The sequence below is a fragment of the Canis lupus genome, chromosome 15, assembly GCF_011100685.1.
Source record: "Canis lupus familiaris isolate Mischka breed German Shepherd chromosome 15, alternate assembly UU_Cfam_GSD_1.0, whole genome shotgun sequence".
NCBI lineage: Eukaryota > Metazoa > Chordata > Mammalia > Carnivora > Canidae > Canis > Canis lupus.
The window spans coordinates 35,387,101-35,403,149 of record NC_049236.1 but is presented as its reverse complement, the minus strand read 5'-3'; the positions used below and the strand labels follow the sequence as shown (position 1 = coordinate 35,403,149).

At 37.2% G+C, this 16,049-nt stretch overlaps 1 protein-coding gene across 2 annotated transcripts in view; it reads left to right on the top strand.

Moving 5' to 3' along the window:
• The window catches only part of FGD6 (FYVE, RhoGEF and PH domain containing 6), a 111,265-nt gene that overhangs the window by 54,563 nt on the left and 40,653 nt on the right, over window positions 1-16,049 (top strand). For both annotated transcript variants that reach the window (XM_038558669.1, XM_038558668.1), the window contains exons 6-8: window positions 7,508-7,659; window positions 10,145-10,301; window positions 12,766-12,853. In XM_038558669.1, coding sequence (XP_038414597.1) covers window positions 7,508-7,659; window positions 10,145-10,301; window positions 12,766-12,853 — 397 coding nt within the window. The remainder of the gene's footprint in view (window positions 1-7,507; window positions 7,660-10,144; window positions 10,302-12,765; window positions 12,854-16,049) is intronic.

The following is a 16,049-nucleotide window of genomic DNA, read 5'->3' as shown; positions in this document are numbered from 1 at the left end:
TTCTTTTCTTTTCTTTTTTTTTTTTTTAATAAGATCTTATTTTTAAGTAATTTCTATTCCCAACTTGGGGCTCGAAGTTTCAACCCTAAGATCAAGAGTCACATGTTCCACTGACTGAGCCAGCCAGGCACCCCTGAACTAGATTTTTAAAAAAAGGTTCAGGGATACACAATGCCTCTAAGTCAATATCCAATACTAGTGTTTGTTTTTTCAAATAGTAGTGCCATCCCTGTGGCTGCCAAAGTCAGAAAACTAGGATTTGTTCTTTATTTCTCCCTCTCACTCACTTCTCCAGCCAACCTATCAGCAAACCTCCTGATTCTGTTTCCACTTTACTGCCACCAACCTAGTCCAACGTATCTCTTATATAGACAACCATTCCAGCCTCCTAACTGAGACTCCTGTTTCCATTCTCACCCTTCTTCCAATCTGTTTCTTATACGATTTTTTTAAAAATAATTTTTAAGAGTGATTTTCTTAAAATATGTATTAGAGCATGTCACTCCCCTGCTTAAAACCCTTTAAATGACTTTCATTCCATTAAGAATAAAGTCCACATGGGGCACTTGGAGGGCTCAGTTAGTTAAGCATCTTGCCCATGGCTCAGGTCATGATCCCAGGGTCCTGGGATCAGGCTATGTGCTGAGTCGGGCCTGCTTAGCAGGGAGTCTTCTTCTCCCTCTCCTGCTCCCCCTGCTTGTATTCTCTCTCTGTCAAATAAATAAAAATCTAAAAAGATAGATAGATAGTTACACCTGGGTAGTTCAGTGGTTGAGTGTCTGCCTTCAACTCAGGGCATGATCCCAAGGTCCTGGGATTGAGTCTCGCATCAGGCTCCCCGTCGGGAGCCTGCTTCTCCCTCTACCTACATCTCTGTGTCTCTCATGAATAAATAAATAAAATCTTTAAAATTAATAAATAAAGTCCACATTACTCACCAAGGCTAGTAAATAGAATGACTCTATGTCCCAGTCTGCTTTTGATAGTCTTGGTTATTGTCTTGACATGATTATTATCACAGTCCCTTTTCTCTTGTTGAGTCATTAAATTATGGTTCTCCCTGGCTAGAAAGTGCTATGTAATTTGGTCTCTCACTAAGATGAGATGCAGGGGAAAGAGAGGTTTTCTCTTATTCACTGACCATGTTCTGGCCATACAGGCCTCCTTACGGCTCTGAGTTTAGTTGCTAATGTTATTCTGGCTCACAGCTTTTGCTAATTTAGTTTCCTAGAATCTTTGTTTTTCATTTCATTCCTAGCTAGTTTTTTCTTTTTCCTTCCAATTTGGGTTTAATGCCACCTCCTCAGAGAGGCCTTCCTTGACTATCCTTTTCTCTTTCACTTTCACTTTGTATTCTTCTTGGCATTTAATATAATTGCATATTGGTTTACTAGTTTATTATGGTCTACTCTACTAAAATGTAAGCTAGGTGAGGGCAGGGATCATATCTTCAGCACCTACCATCATTCATGTTCTTTGGAAGGCTTTCATTAAACATTTGTTGAATGAATGAGTGTGACTAATTGATCAGTGGTTAAGAATTCTGCCTCCACCACTATGTTCTCTTGGACAAATTAGTCAAGCCTTCCTTGGTTTCTTCTGGAAAATGGGAATAATAAAAATAATTGCATTAAGTTGATGTGATGATGGGACACCTGGCTGGTTCAGTCAGTAGAGTATGACTTATGATCTCAGGTTGTGAGTTCAAGTACCCCCATTGGGTGTAGAGGTTACTTTAAAAAAAATAAAATCTTTAAAAAAAATAATAAAGTGGGTGTGATAATTAAATGAGATCATGCAAAATAAATATTAAGCACTTAAGTAGTTTTAGCTGCAGGTTAAGTAGAGGGCCTTCAAGATAAACTGCTTTTTTATTCAGACCTTATTTATATAAATTAAAATGCATACTACTTAATTGTGATGTTTTCAAATAAGCTTTTAATCAAATCAGTCAAAATAGCTTGTTTCTGAAATAGACCCTACTAAGGTTCTTCCTCTGCTAGGAGGTAAGTTCCATGAAGACACGGATTTTTACATTTCATTGATTCTTATCCCAGTAAATTCATATGTGTTGAATGAATGATAGACAACTAATGAATAAAATAATACTTGGTAAAACTTTAGTTATTTATATTTGTTTTTCCCTAATGTAGCAGGGTTGTCCAATCCAGAGCTTGCTATTGTATTACATATAAATGCATATTTTAAAGGTAAAACACCTTAGATACCTTAATATAATTAATTAAGTACAAGTGACATACTTTTGTTGTTGTTTTTGTAGTCTGATTTTCTCTTTGATGGGAGACTAGTTTAACACACAGCTTTATAAACTTATTTTACAAATGTCCAAATAGCATGACTTAATTTTTTTGCAAGAGAATGATCAAAGACTGAGGTCTTTTTTTGACAAAAATGGACTGATTAAGTAGTAAAGTGATCCTAATAATGAAGCATGTTTGCTCCATCGTTTCTTTAGGTTGAGACACACTTACCTTAAAAATTTGAAAGACTCTCAGTGAAATCCATAGAGTTAGAAGCAATGTTACTCAGACATCTATGTGTCTGTTGGTAACTAGACATATCTTTTATTATTTTTTAATGCACTATGAAAAGCATAGAAGATTTTCTCCTAGAAGTCTTCAGTTTTTCCCATCTTAAAATAACTTCATCCTTTTCTGCTAAATGCACCCTGTCTTTTGAGTCTTGTTAACCATTCATTATGATTTATTTCTTTAGTTGTAAAGAATGTTCTTTTAGTGTATCTTCACAAGGCTGCCAAACCTTTACTTTTTGAGCAGCTTCCTTCATGTGACTGTCCTTCACTGAATGAAGTTCATTGTTAAGAGCTCCCTTCTCTCACTGCTGAGGTGTTTGTTTTCCCTACTTTGGTTTGGTATTTCCTTCTTATAATATGCCTCTACTTCAGAGTTCTCTTTCCAAACTTTAAGGGACTTGTGGATCTTTAATGATATTCATGTGATCACTTAAATTAACCAAATCTTCTTTACTTAAATAGATGGCCTTCTACTGAGCACTCTGTGTGCCATGAAACATGCTAAAACTATGTTATTGAAATTGCCTATTTTAATCCTCATAACAACCCTATCAAATAGGTGTTATTTCTGTATCTTCAATGAAGAACACTAATTGCCAGAAGTAACCCACTACTAACTAAATGGCAAAGCCAGACTTAACTCTAGTCTCTCTGAGATGTTGCACTTAATGATTGTTCAGAAATTGATTAAAAATTATTACTGGAAATCTCTAGTATGCTATATGGGGGATAGTAGTATATCTTTGGGTATATTAACTTGTTCAGTTGGCAAAAAAAAAAAAACAGAAATTCTAGTTTTACATCTTCTAAAGAGGAAAATGAAGCTAAATATTGGTCACTTAGGAAATACTATGTAGATTGCTTGTTAATGTTGTTAAGGGAGTTAGAGACTGGAGATAAAAGATTGGTTTTAGTCATGTTTTATACAGTTTGCATGCATTGATGATTATGCATAATGTCACCAGGTCTGAATATATATAGAGGGAGGCATCATTTCATTGATCAGATATTTTAATTTAAAAACAAAATCAAAATGTTAGTGTTGGGACATTCTCTCCCCTCTACATTTACTTCATAGTTTCATACCCCTTTCTGCATATTTATCAAAGCTCTTTGACCTTTGCAGCTGCTTTGCTTTTGCATAACATGAAGTGTTTCTTAATGCCGTTTATTAAGAGTTGCCTGCAGAGTTCCCCGTGCATCCATATGTCCGTTTAGTCTTTATAATCCACTGTGTCATCATACTGGTTAAGTAATGGCCTGAGGTCAGGAAGCCTAGTCCGCACAGCTTAATTAAGTCACTTACTTCTCTTTGGCATCAGAGCTGTAAAGCCTGACCCGACAAGTAAGACCATCTGTTTTGTGCTTCACTGTTTTAGATGTTCATACTTGACTTTATTTGCATTGATTTTTGCTTTGGTCTTGCCCAAGTGATCAAAGCTTGTAAGGCTAGTATGTTAATATCTGAGGAACTGAGTATGTTTGAAAAGTTGATCTGGTTCTCATTTGTAGGTTTTCTGGGAATTATTAAGAATAATATTATGATATGCTTTATAATTCAGGATCCTATTTCTATTGCTTAAAAGTGCCGAGCTGAACCACACATTTGGTTGCTGTGATCAGAAACTTGAGTGTAGGTGGTTCAGTTTTACATAAGAATCTTTGGTGGGTTTTATGTTGGAAGCATAGACTGCACTATAGGTGGTTGATATAAGTAAACTCTATTGCTTGCCTAACATTTTCACACTCTAGTTCCCACACCCCTTCCATTCTAATTACCCAGCCTTTCCAGTGTGGAAAAGTATACTCTGGATCTAATTTTTGAAGTGACAGTCGTGTGGTCTTAAGTCCTTACTGATTTAGTCAAGAAGGTGTTGGAGAATTTAAATTCTTCTGCCCCAGAATAGTTTTGCCTCTGGCTCTTAAGTGTCATCACACTTTCCCAAATTATCCTGGCTGTTAGCATTTAGAAAAATAACCAGACATATGTTATAATCATCCTTTTTATTTAAAAAAAAAAAAAAAAAAAAAAGAATGTTTTCCTCCTTCTAGTGGCACCAGTTCTAGAAATGGTTGAGAGTGGCACCAGTTCTAGAAATGGTTGAGAGTGGCACCAGTTCTAGAAATGGTTGAGGTTCATGAAGAGCTGAAAAGCTAAAGATTCTGCATGTAGTTCTTGTGTGCATTAGTTACATCTGGCACTGGGGCCATAGCACATTGCTTTCAGGGGATGAGCTTTTGGCCAGAGCCATGTGTAATTGTGAAGGCCAGGAGTAGCAAGTGGAGTTCTTGGTGTGGGTTGCATTGGCCTAGTATAAAGGTTACCCATTTCTGTTTTCAAAAAGGTGCAATGAAGACTAGTTGATGGCCCTAGTAGTGCCTGCTTAGAATAGATAACTTCCTGAGCGCCTGAATGGCTCAGTCAGTTAATGTCCAACTCTTGGTTTCAGCTCAGGTCATGATCTGGGGTTGTGAGATCAAGCCCGCTTTAGGCTCAAGGCTCAGCACAGAGTCTGCTAGAGATTCTTTTCCTTTCCTGTCCCTCCCCTCTGTTCCTACCCCACTTCCCACACACATGCTCTCTTTATCTAAATAAATAAATGAAATCTTTTTTTTTTTTAATGTAACTTTCTGGGTCCTAGGAATAATTTGTAATAGATAGAAACTCTAAATTCCTATCATCTCTAGTAATTGTTCTTTTGTTCTCTTAATTATTACATTTCTATTATATTTTATTGTGCTACTCATAGTTTTAACAAGGACAGTATAGGCCACTAGTTCATCCAGAGCTACCTGCAATCATCCAGTAGTACTGGAAAAAGTGACACTTTGCCTGGTATGTGACAGATGCCTCCAGTTAGAGGCAACCATCTCACTGGTCAGCCCAGTGTGAATTTGGCTGGCCTCTGTTGAATGTTTCTTAAATAAACAAGTTTCCCTTTGGCAACGGTGTCAGACATACGGAATGCAAGAGTCTGGCAAAAGCTATGTCAAATAGGGTCCTTAAGCTACTTAGCTGCTAATGGCTACTGTCACTGCTGTGACTGAGGAAATATCTTCCAATTGGAAAATAAAAGTCGACTTGCTGCCAGGAGACAAACATATTCATCATTTATTCTACCAGAATAAAGGGCAGTTATAATTGCTTTGCTGAACAAGGAATTCTTGCATTTAAGTTATATTAATCATTAAATTGGTAAATAAAAAAAAAAGGAGAAAGAAAAAGAAAAAGCACTATCGAGGATGTTTACTGTGCTTTCAATACTGTTGGGGTTGGGGAAATTATTTGTGACATGTAAATATATTCTGCAGTTCTTGTGCCTGTTGGAAAAATCTAATGACTTTCAGAAGCATTAAGTAGCTCTATTTTCTCTAGTAAATGTGAATGCTGATAGAAACAAGCTGCTAGGAGGTGGAATTTGGCCAATATCCATTTGGTTTCTGGAGATGTTTTGTGTGGTTTTCTGGATTGGAGTTTATGCAAGTTATAAATTCCTATTTTATATTACAGTAATTAGCTGTAAAAGTAATTCTTTAGTTACTGGTCTAAGTAACTTGGTTCCTTTGGGCCCATGTGACTGTTATACCAATAAAATTAGTCCCAGGTATTGAGGCCTAAGGTTAAGAGTTTATTAGCACTTGTTTAGCACAAGAGGATTTGAATTGTCTGAAATAACTGTCCTTTAGGAAAGGAATCCTTTCACATGTACTTTTAAATTTCACATAAGTTTTTATCTTTCACAAGAAGCATAAGGAATGTATATGGTTAATGTCTGTATATTGGAGGCAAGTGGTTGAAGGGGTCAGAGGAGAAACCAGTTTTTTGTTTTGTTTTGTTTTGTTTTGGTCTATTTGATTTGCCCAGTGAATCCCTGAAGGGAAAGTAGTTAGAAATAAAGATTGAGGAAGATGAAGCCTAGTAAAGAGTCTTTTTGACCCAACTTTGCTTTAAGGTTTTAATTAAACCTGCTGTTTCTAAGAAGGAACAGTCTCTATTTTTGAGTCCTTAGGACTGTGGAACAGATTCCACTATTGTTTTACTTATTCCCTGAGGGTGGCCTCAAGATAGGGTGAAACCAGACAAACAGGATCTCAGACACTACCATCCTTTCCAAGTCCTCTGGGGTGACAGGGTGGGATGGTGTGGATTTGTTGTAAAACATGGTATATAAATCATTTTCTAGGGAAAAGTTGATGGAAAAAATATGGAAGGAAAAAATTTTTTATTTTGTGTAAAGTATAAATCCCAGTGAATTTATTGAGAGGTCACTTAGAGGGAGAGGGAGTTTTAAGGTCCCCAGTGAAAATATTTGATGGATTCTGTGTGTCAGACACATTGTCAAACGCTTTAAGTGTGTTATCTGATGATGTGGAATATGAACATCTCATAACCCACTTAACAGATGAGGAAAATGAGGCTAGCCCAAGGAAGCACAGTAATACTGGATCCAGTATTCTCTGATCATCAAGAATGTGCCAGTCTCCTCCACATGCCTTACCTAGAATGCTCTTGTTGTTGGGAAATCATTACTGAAAGTGAGCAAAGGGACTTTCCAGAAAAAAATTGAGATCTCTTAGGGACTTCTAAAATAAATGATTTTTGTTCATATAGCATTATTGGAATAAGTTTAAAGGCTACTTAGAGTTGCAGTATAATTTCCAGATACCCTTTAATATAATTACTAAGTTTGGAGATCAAACCAAAAGATTTAAGAGAAATGTCATACAGACTGTTTTAAAACCAAATTTCTACCATAGGTACTTGGTTGTGTTGGATTTTTTCTGTCCAACTAAGTAGGATAGAAGGAAGTGGGCACTTTCAATTTGTAATTCTACAGAGAAAGTACAGTTTGTGATTTATATTGTTTTAGAGGAGAGAATCACTAGGGGGGAAAGCTTTATATCAAAATATATGTCTATGTATGTTATTTTTCCTTCTCTGATCTGTAATAGGATTTTCGAGACGCAGTGGCTCATGCTTCCAGGCAACTTGGGAAACCAGTTATTGAGGACCGGATCCTAAATCAGATCCTGTACTACTTGCCTCAGCTGTATGAGCTTAACCGGGATCTCCTGAAGGAACTGGAGGAAAGGATGTCAAACTGGTAAAAATGGACTGAGCAGCTTTCCCAAAGTCCAATTTCAGATGAAGCCATAGGGCCCTGCTTGTGACAGAGAGGTGGTGTTCCTTACATTGAGTTGTTTCAATGGACTGAATCTTCTTGGCAGTTACCTGTAGATTGGTCATTTTATTTTTATTTTATTTTCTTAAAGCTTTTATTTATTTGAGAGAGGGCAAGTATGTGTGAGAGAGAGAAGGAGAGAGAGCTCGCATACGAGCAGGGTGGGGGAAAGGTGTGCAAAGGGAGAAGCAGACTCCCTGCAGAGCAGGGAGCCCATCCCAAGACCTCAAGATCATGACCTGAGCCAAAGGCAGGCACTTTCTGAGCCACCCAGGTGCCCCAAGATTGATCATTTTAGATGGCCGAAATTCACAACCTTGATGCACTGAGCTCAATTTTAGACTTGTTTAAATTCTTTGGTAATATTGCCCAAAAGCAAAAGGGTTCATATTTAGCCAATTTAACTTTTTGAGACTGAAGGAGTTTACTTGACATATTCACATCAAAATGTCTTTAAATGCTTTATTATCTTTTCGGAAGTTTCATGAATCTTTCTTTATATTTTAGAAAACAGGCCATTCTCTGAGATATAATGGGTTTGTTTGGTTTAGAAAATTTACATGTGTATGATACCATTGTAGGCTGTAGATTTCCAAACTGGAAAAGAATACCAAAAAGGTTAACTGCTTCAGTGGGTTGTAGAAAGTAAGCAGAAACTTCAGTAACATTTTTGGAAACATGTAGGAAATTTGTTCTAGGGGGATCAGATTTATTGTCCCTGGGGAACCCCAAATGGTTAGAATTACAAAATAGTGTCACATACTTTCATGATCAAAATTTCCTTGTAAGTTTTCTTTTTCAGAAAAATACCTCTTGCCTGATTTGGAAATATCATGCCTCTCTGCATGTTGGGAAAATGTGTTAGATAAGTGATTAATTCTTAGATGCAGCCTAAGTATAAAATAACACAGAGTTAAGGACTGAGGATGACTAAGAGGTATTTTTAAAAGTCATACTAGAAATAAAATGTGATTACAAAGAGTTTTCCCAGGACGCCTGTGTGGCTCAGTGGTTGAGTGTATGCCTTTGGCTCAGGGTGTGATTCCGGAGTCCTGGGATTGAGTCCCACATAAGACTCCTTGTATGGAGCCTACTTCTCCTCCCTCTGCCTATGTCTCTGCCTCTCTCTCTGCTCTCTCTGTGTCTCTCTTGAGTAAATAAATAAAAACTTAAAAACAAAACAAAACAAAACACAGTTTTCTCATACACAGTCTGTCATTCTTCTTATAATAATTATCTTTAAAATTACTCAATTAGCTTAGTTTTTTTAATTGCCTTTAAAAGATATACATATTTATGCAAGTAGATGGTAAAAGAGGCTTAAATATATGTTTTGCTTGTGCTAAAAGTTTTCTCGAGTTTAGATTGATAGATATTCTGCGTTAAAGTATTAAGCATTCATAAGAAACAGACTAAATTGATGAAAGGGACAGCTAAAACGATAATTATGGGAAAAGCTGCACTTATTACTGACATAAAACTCTTCTAATCCTTGGATAAGATACTTATTAAATAAAATCTTTTTCTCTCAGGGGCTTTCAAGTTAAGGTATACTTTTTGGTTTGTATGCTTTCTAAAATAACACTAATTTTTACATTGGCTTTTAGTAACTGTTGAGATACTTCATTTCTGCATTCAGCAAGGTTTTGAGTTTTCTATGGTATACTCGTGAGGGCTCTAAGCATGGTGGGAATATCACATTGCACAAAACAGATAAGGCTCTTGCTCTCATTTTAGTGAGGGGAGAACCAGAAAAATAGACAAGAAGCATTAGATGAAAGCAATTTTTGATCTGGAAAGATGTGAAATAAGATGATGAACAGGCAAGTGAAGATTGGGTGGCTAAGGAAGGCCCTTTGAAGAGGCAAAGCACTTTAAAGTCACATCTGAACATAAAGGAGAAGCTGGCCAGGGTTCCTTATTTCCAGGCATGCAGAACCATTAGTAAAAGTTTGCAAAGTGGGAATGACTCTATGTCAAAGTAATATAAAGAAGGCTAGTGTGGTTGGAGAATACTGAGAAAGGAGAGAAGCGTGACACAGGTCAGAAAAGTAGGTAGCAGCAGGACCAATGGGGCTTTGTAAGCCAAGGTAAGAGGTTGTTGGTTTTCCTGCTCATGGGAGGCCATCGAAAGTCACATTGATGTAATGCATGTTTTTAGACTCCAAGGCTGTGCAGAAGGATGAGACAGTAGAAGCAGGGAGAGTCAGAGAGCTGGGAAAATCCAGGCAAGATGTGATGGTGACCGTGGGAATAGTAAAAAGTAGGCATTTGGGGATAGGAGATGTCATACAAGAAGAGAAAAGAGGAAGAGCTAATGGCTTAGACTTGGGACTCTGCTCTTTGTTGGATGTTTTAGATACATTAATGACTCTTTATATTTTTGTCTATCTCTTCTCTATCTTAGGACTGAACAACATAGAATTGCTGATATCTTTGTAAAGAAGGGACCATATCTAAAAATGTATTCCACATACATCAAAGAATTTGATAAAAATATAGCTTTGCTGGATGAGCAGTGCAAGAAGAACCCAGCTTTTGCTGCTGTCGTTAGAGATTTTGAGGTATTTTGCTACCATATAATATTGAACCCCTTTTACATTTTTTGTTGTTTTTAAAGCTCTACTAATTTGCAGTCATTGAAAACGAAAGGTATTAAAATATAAACCCTTCAAAGTCAAAGAGGGGATTGAACAAATTAAAAGGTGAGAACGTGTGTACAAGATTTATTTTTTATTTTTTAAGGATTTTATTTATTTATTCATGAGAGACACAGACAGAGAGAGAGGCAGAGACACAGGCAGAGGAAGAAGCAGGCTCCGGGCAGGAAACCTGACATGGGACTGGATCCCGGGTCTGCAGGATCAGTCCCGGGGCTGAAGGTGGCGCTAAACTGATGAGCCACCCGGGCTGCCCAGTGTACAAGATTTAATTTAGAAAATCTCTTATTGCATGCTAGAATATTTTGATGGGTCTCCTTTTTTGTTGTTGTTGTTGTTGTTGTTGTTGGGAAGTACATATAAAATAAAACTTAATCATTTTAGCCATTTTTAAGTGTATAGTTCATAGCATTAAGTACATTCACATTGTTTTGCAACCAATCTCTAGTACTCTTTTTATCTTACATTGCAACACTGAAACTATGCCTAAAACAATTCCCTAGTCTCCCCTTCCTAGCATGGTGACCATCATTCTACCTTCTGTCTCTGAATTTGACTACTCTAGGAACATTTCTTATTTTTAACTCATTTTTTCCTTTTATTGTTCTAACAACTGATCTGCAGTGAAGGATGGGAAATATAATTTGTTTCCCTTTAGATAAATAACACAGGTTCAGTGTCAAAGTTATGAAAAATTAATGACGTGTTTATAACCAAAGCACTATGTTTTGACTCAAGCTAGGAGAGTACAGCCAGATTTGATTAGAGATAAATGATATAATACATCTCTTGAAAATTAGTTTTAACTAAAATTTTATTTAAGGCCTTCCCCCAATCTTGAATAAAATTGTTAATTATTATGTGTTTTAATATATATTTCTCTTTTTTTGAAACTAAAAAAAATCAGTGAGTTCTAGTCATGCAAATTTAGAAAAGTTGTGCAAGTAATATTTCTGATTTCTTATTTGTAAATGAAACACATAATTAAACTTGAAATAATTTGTTGTCTTTTTCCTTTTTTTTTTCTTTTTCTCTCCTCTGATGTCTTCATGATGTTAAGAAAGGAAATGTGATTTATATAGCTATGGCAACTGATAATTGACCCAGGTTTTCATCAGTGTCCAGTGAATTGTTCTGTTGCCTTGGCAGCAAAAAAAAAAAAAAAAAAATAAGACAGGAAAATTAGCTGTCTTGGTTAATGATGCTTGCATGGTAGATGCTTGCTTAAATGCAGTATCGTTATAATTTTAAAAATTATTCTGTGTACCAGACCCTAGAGGCGCATATTTAGAAAGAGATGAAATGATCAGAGCAAATCTAAAGAAACCCTTCCCCACCCACCTGAGCTGTGGAAGAAGTGCAGGGTATCTTAGGATGCAGGGATATTTTCACTCAGCCATTTTGATGCCATCTCACAGTAAATTCCCTGTTTTGGAGAATGGCTGCAAGGCCCAGGATTGGTTAGGAGTGTCTGTTGTACATACTAAGGAAAAGAGCTTTAAAGGCAGAATCAAATGCCTTTTTTGGTCAAGTCAGAATGGCTCTGGAGTCAAACATTTCTATATACACTGATTTGGAAGTTGTCTTTTATAGCCATTCATCTGAGAAAGACGTCCACATTTCTATCATTATTAGAAAAGGTATGCTTGGGGATCCCTGGGTGGCTCAGTGGTTTGGCACCCGCCTTCAGCCCTGGGCGTGATCCTGGGGTCCCGGGATCGAGTCCCACGTTGGGCTCCCTTGCAGGGAGCTTGCTTCTCCCTCTGCCTGTGTCTCTGCCTCTCTCTCTGTGTCCCTCATGAATGAATAAATAAAATCTTTTTAAAAAAGAAAAGAAAAGGTATGCTTAGCAAGACTGCTTTTCGGGTTATCTTTAATTTCTGCAGTGCTCCCCAGTTATCGTGAGTATACTGACCTTAGGCCCTGCTTATTATTTGAATCTAGTTCCCAGTAGCTTTATTTCTTCTACCTTATCTTTAGGGCCATGCAGTTCTTTGGGGTTTGTTTGACCTTGTGAATACATTGGCAGATACTTTCCTAAGTGGCAGCTGCTGGGTATGATGGGCTCTAATTGACCTAGAGCACAGGCTGCAGCCACCCTTGTCTGTGAGAGGGTTGTGAACAAATTTTTCCAGTGAGCCCATGACTTTAGAGACCTACCTGTGGGAGAGAGGGTGGGCTAAGTGGTGAGTTGGCTGTGGTTTCACTCTCAACGTAAAAGCTGTGCCTTAAATAAAGAGAGCTTCTCCATGAGTCTCCTTCCAGAGTTGTTGGCTTTCTAAAGTTTGGCTTCCTGGACACTTGAATCTGGATCTTTTGCTTCTTAAAGTGAAGGCTTGTGTTTATTTTGGATACCATTTCGTTTCAGATGAGCCCACGCTGTGCTAATCTGGCCCTCAAGCACTACCTGCTAAAGCCAGTTCAGAGGATCCCCCAGTACCGGCTGCTGCTGACAGGTGGGCTTTGGCGGTTTGCCAACCAACCAGTGCTGCTTTTATGAAACTCTCCCTCTTCTAAGAACAGCTTTCTTTCTAACACTCCAGTAACCCCTTTACCTGATTTATAGATTTATTGATTATAACCTCACATAATATATCGCCGGAACTGAACTTCTCTTGTTCTTTGATCATCCCCGTGTGCATTCTCTGCTCTGGGCATTCACACATGTACATCATACCATCCCAACCCCACATCCCTGCACTGTTTTACCTGATTAATATTATTAATCCCAAGAATGTCCTTTCCCAACCACTCAAGAATGAGTTTAAGGGAGTCACTCCTACATATCTGTATAGCAACTACTCTTGCCCTCACTTACCTAAGAAGGTATAAGGGCTTTGGTCATAGTAAGTTCTAAATTAATATCAGCTGCTATTAATAGTAGTAGTACCCTTAACATCATCATTATTATTATGTTGTTATCATGTTCATTGCCTGTATCTTCTACTAGACTGTAAACTTCAAGATTACAACATTGCAGGATACTATAATAGTGAAAAAAACAAAAAGAAGAAGGGCGGAGCCTATGATTTGAGTGAAGGCACATACTGCTCTCAGGGCTTTATATTCATTGGCTGTCCCAAGTCTTCACGATAGGTGTGCATATATCAGAATATTATTTACATAGATGTAATCACAGGCCTATAAAGATAAGTAGTTTGTCATCACAGAAAAGCTGGTACAGTCTCACACCAAGTCTAATATCTGATACATGCTACTAGGCCCTCTGGAGTATTTGCTGAAATACAGTGGATATACAGTGAATTAATATACCTATGTCACGTACATTAAGAATTGTGTCAAAATGGGTAAGAATATCAAAATGCCACCACAACTAGGGGCACCTGGGTGGCTCTGTGGTTGAGCATCTACCTTCAGCTCAGGTTGTGATCCCAGGATACTGAGATCGAGTCCTGCATTGAGCTCCCCACAAAGAGCCTACTTCTCCTTCTGCTTGTGTCTCTGCCTCTCTATGTCTCTCATGAAATTAAAAAAAAAAAAAAAGGCCACCACAACTGTAAATTCCATCTGCAGTAATTTTATGTGAATAGATTTTGAGGTACTTGGTTCCTATTGGTATTCTTAAAAAGTGGTGTGCATTCTTCTTTCCTTAATCCTTTCTCATAAGCCAAGAACTATGTTGGATAGAGTAGGCGAATCCTGGAAAACCAGGATTTCCTGATAGTCCTTTAGGCAAAGCCTTCCAGGGTTGCCTTTTAAAAGACAAAGTGCTGTTGAGGAATACCCCCTTCAGCATCAGGACCTGGCTACCCTAGGTGTTTCAAGTGTTTACTTTGAATTTCTAACTGTGAATCAGGCACTAGATTTTTTCTGGAATGACATAAGGCAAACCAAATAATTTGAGGATATCCTGTCCATTTGTACTTTCTTTACTTTTGGCAGAGATTTAGAATACACAGAACAAAAGGAAGTACAGATGCATGTGTTGTGTTTTTGCTAGATAAGTTCAATGCTGTATCATAAATGAAGCTATCAAATGACTTAGGCTCTTTCTACAGCTGTGGAATGAAATACTGTTTTTAGTGGCAGAAGAACTACTGTGGTTTCAAATGAGAGAAGAATGGAACAGGACTCTCAAATTTTAATGTAAAAATTTCCCCCCCCCACACACACACACACTATGACAGATCAAAGTAAAAAAAGCTACACATACATTTAGTTTAGGATTCATGTAGCATTTGGTTTTAACTAACAAATGATGAAATAGCAAAAGCAATTTTTAAGAATTCTTTTTTAAGAGAACAGATTTTATTTTGTTTTATGCTAGCAGCATAATATAAGCTTGGGGTTGTTTTGGTTTTGAGCTGCCTCTTCTCTAATCTTAAAGCCTGCCATCCCTTCTTTAAGTTGGTAAGTCTCCATTATTTATTTATATATGGTAGACCCTCAGGAATCGTGGATTTGCTGAAGAGTAATAGTGATGAATGGATTGTTCAAGGTCACAAAATCAGGACTAAAGTTTAAGAAAGAACATAGACTTTGCAAAGAAACAACATAGACCTCATATTCTTCATCCTATGCCTTTTCATCCATTGATTCAAATTCTTCCTTTCCTCTAAGCCTGACCTTAAATCCCTCCTTGCTTTTGAGGCCATCTCTGATTAGTACAGTCCTCCCTGACCCTTAATATTAGTGTCCTGTGTCCTAGCAAATATGTACAGTATTCCTTCCTTACTCGTGGGGATATGTCCCAAGACCTCCAATAGATACCTGAAACCATGGATGGTACCACATGCTGTGCATAGTCTTGCTTTTCCTCTAGCTACGTACCTATTATAAAGCTTAATTTATAAATTAGTCACAGTAAGAGATTAATAACAATAATAAACAAAATAATTATAACCATATACTGTGACAAAAGTTAAGTGAATGTGCTCTCTCTTTCTCTCTCTCTCTAAATATCTTATTGTACTATAGTTATGCATGTGATGATATGAAGGGAGGTGAGTGACATTAGGCACTATGTATCCTTAGGCTGCCATTGACCTTCTATCACATGTAAGGAAAATCTACCTTTATTCTCAAAGCAGTTGGCTTTGTGTAACTAAAACCATAGAAAGTGAAACTGTGAATAAGGGGGCACTACTGTATTCAGTGCCTTGTGAATTTGCTAATATTTTTCAAATTTGAATAGTGGTTCCTTAATTTGATTATAAACTCCGTGAGGTCAAGGAGTGAGTATTTTACCAATAATTTAGTGCACTCCAACTTATCTAGGTCAGTTGGTTACCTTGGAAGCCATCCAGGAAATAAATTGGCTGTTTTTAAGCTTAGTTTAAAACATCCTGTTAACCAAAACATCTTTAGCCTAAAGGACAACATTGAGGTAGAGAATTTCAGAGGTGATGTCTTCTTCTAAAGGGAAGACCTGTTCAGAGAGGTTGAAATGTCCTTCCCAAGACTACACAAATGGTATTGATTAAAGTGTACATATGGTCATATAATCCTAAGGACCTATGGAGGTTGTGATACTACAGTTTGTTTTATATTTTATTTAAAATTCTGACTTTGCAGTACCCGTTTTCGTGATGTTCTGATTTCTCCCTACTTTGAAAGCTATATCTGTGGTTGCTATCAAAGTGCTCCTTGTGTATGTACTTAAATTTTCAGAAGTTGGATTTTAAGTCTTTA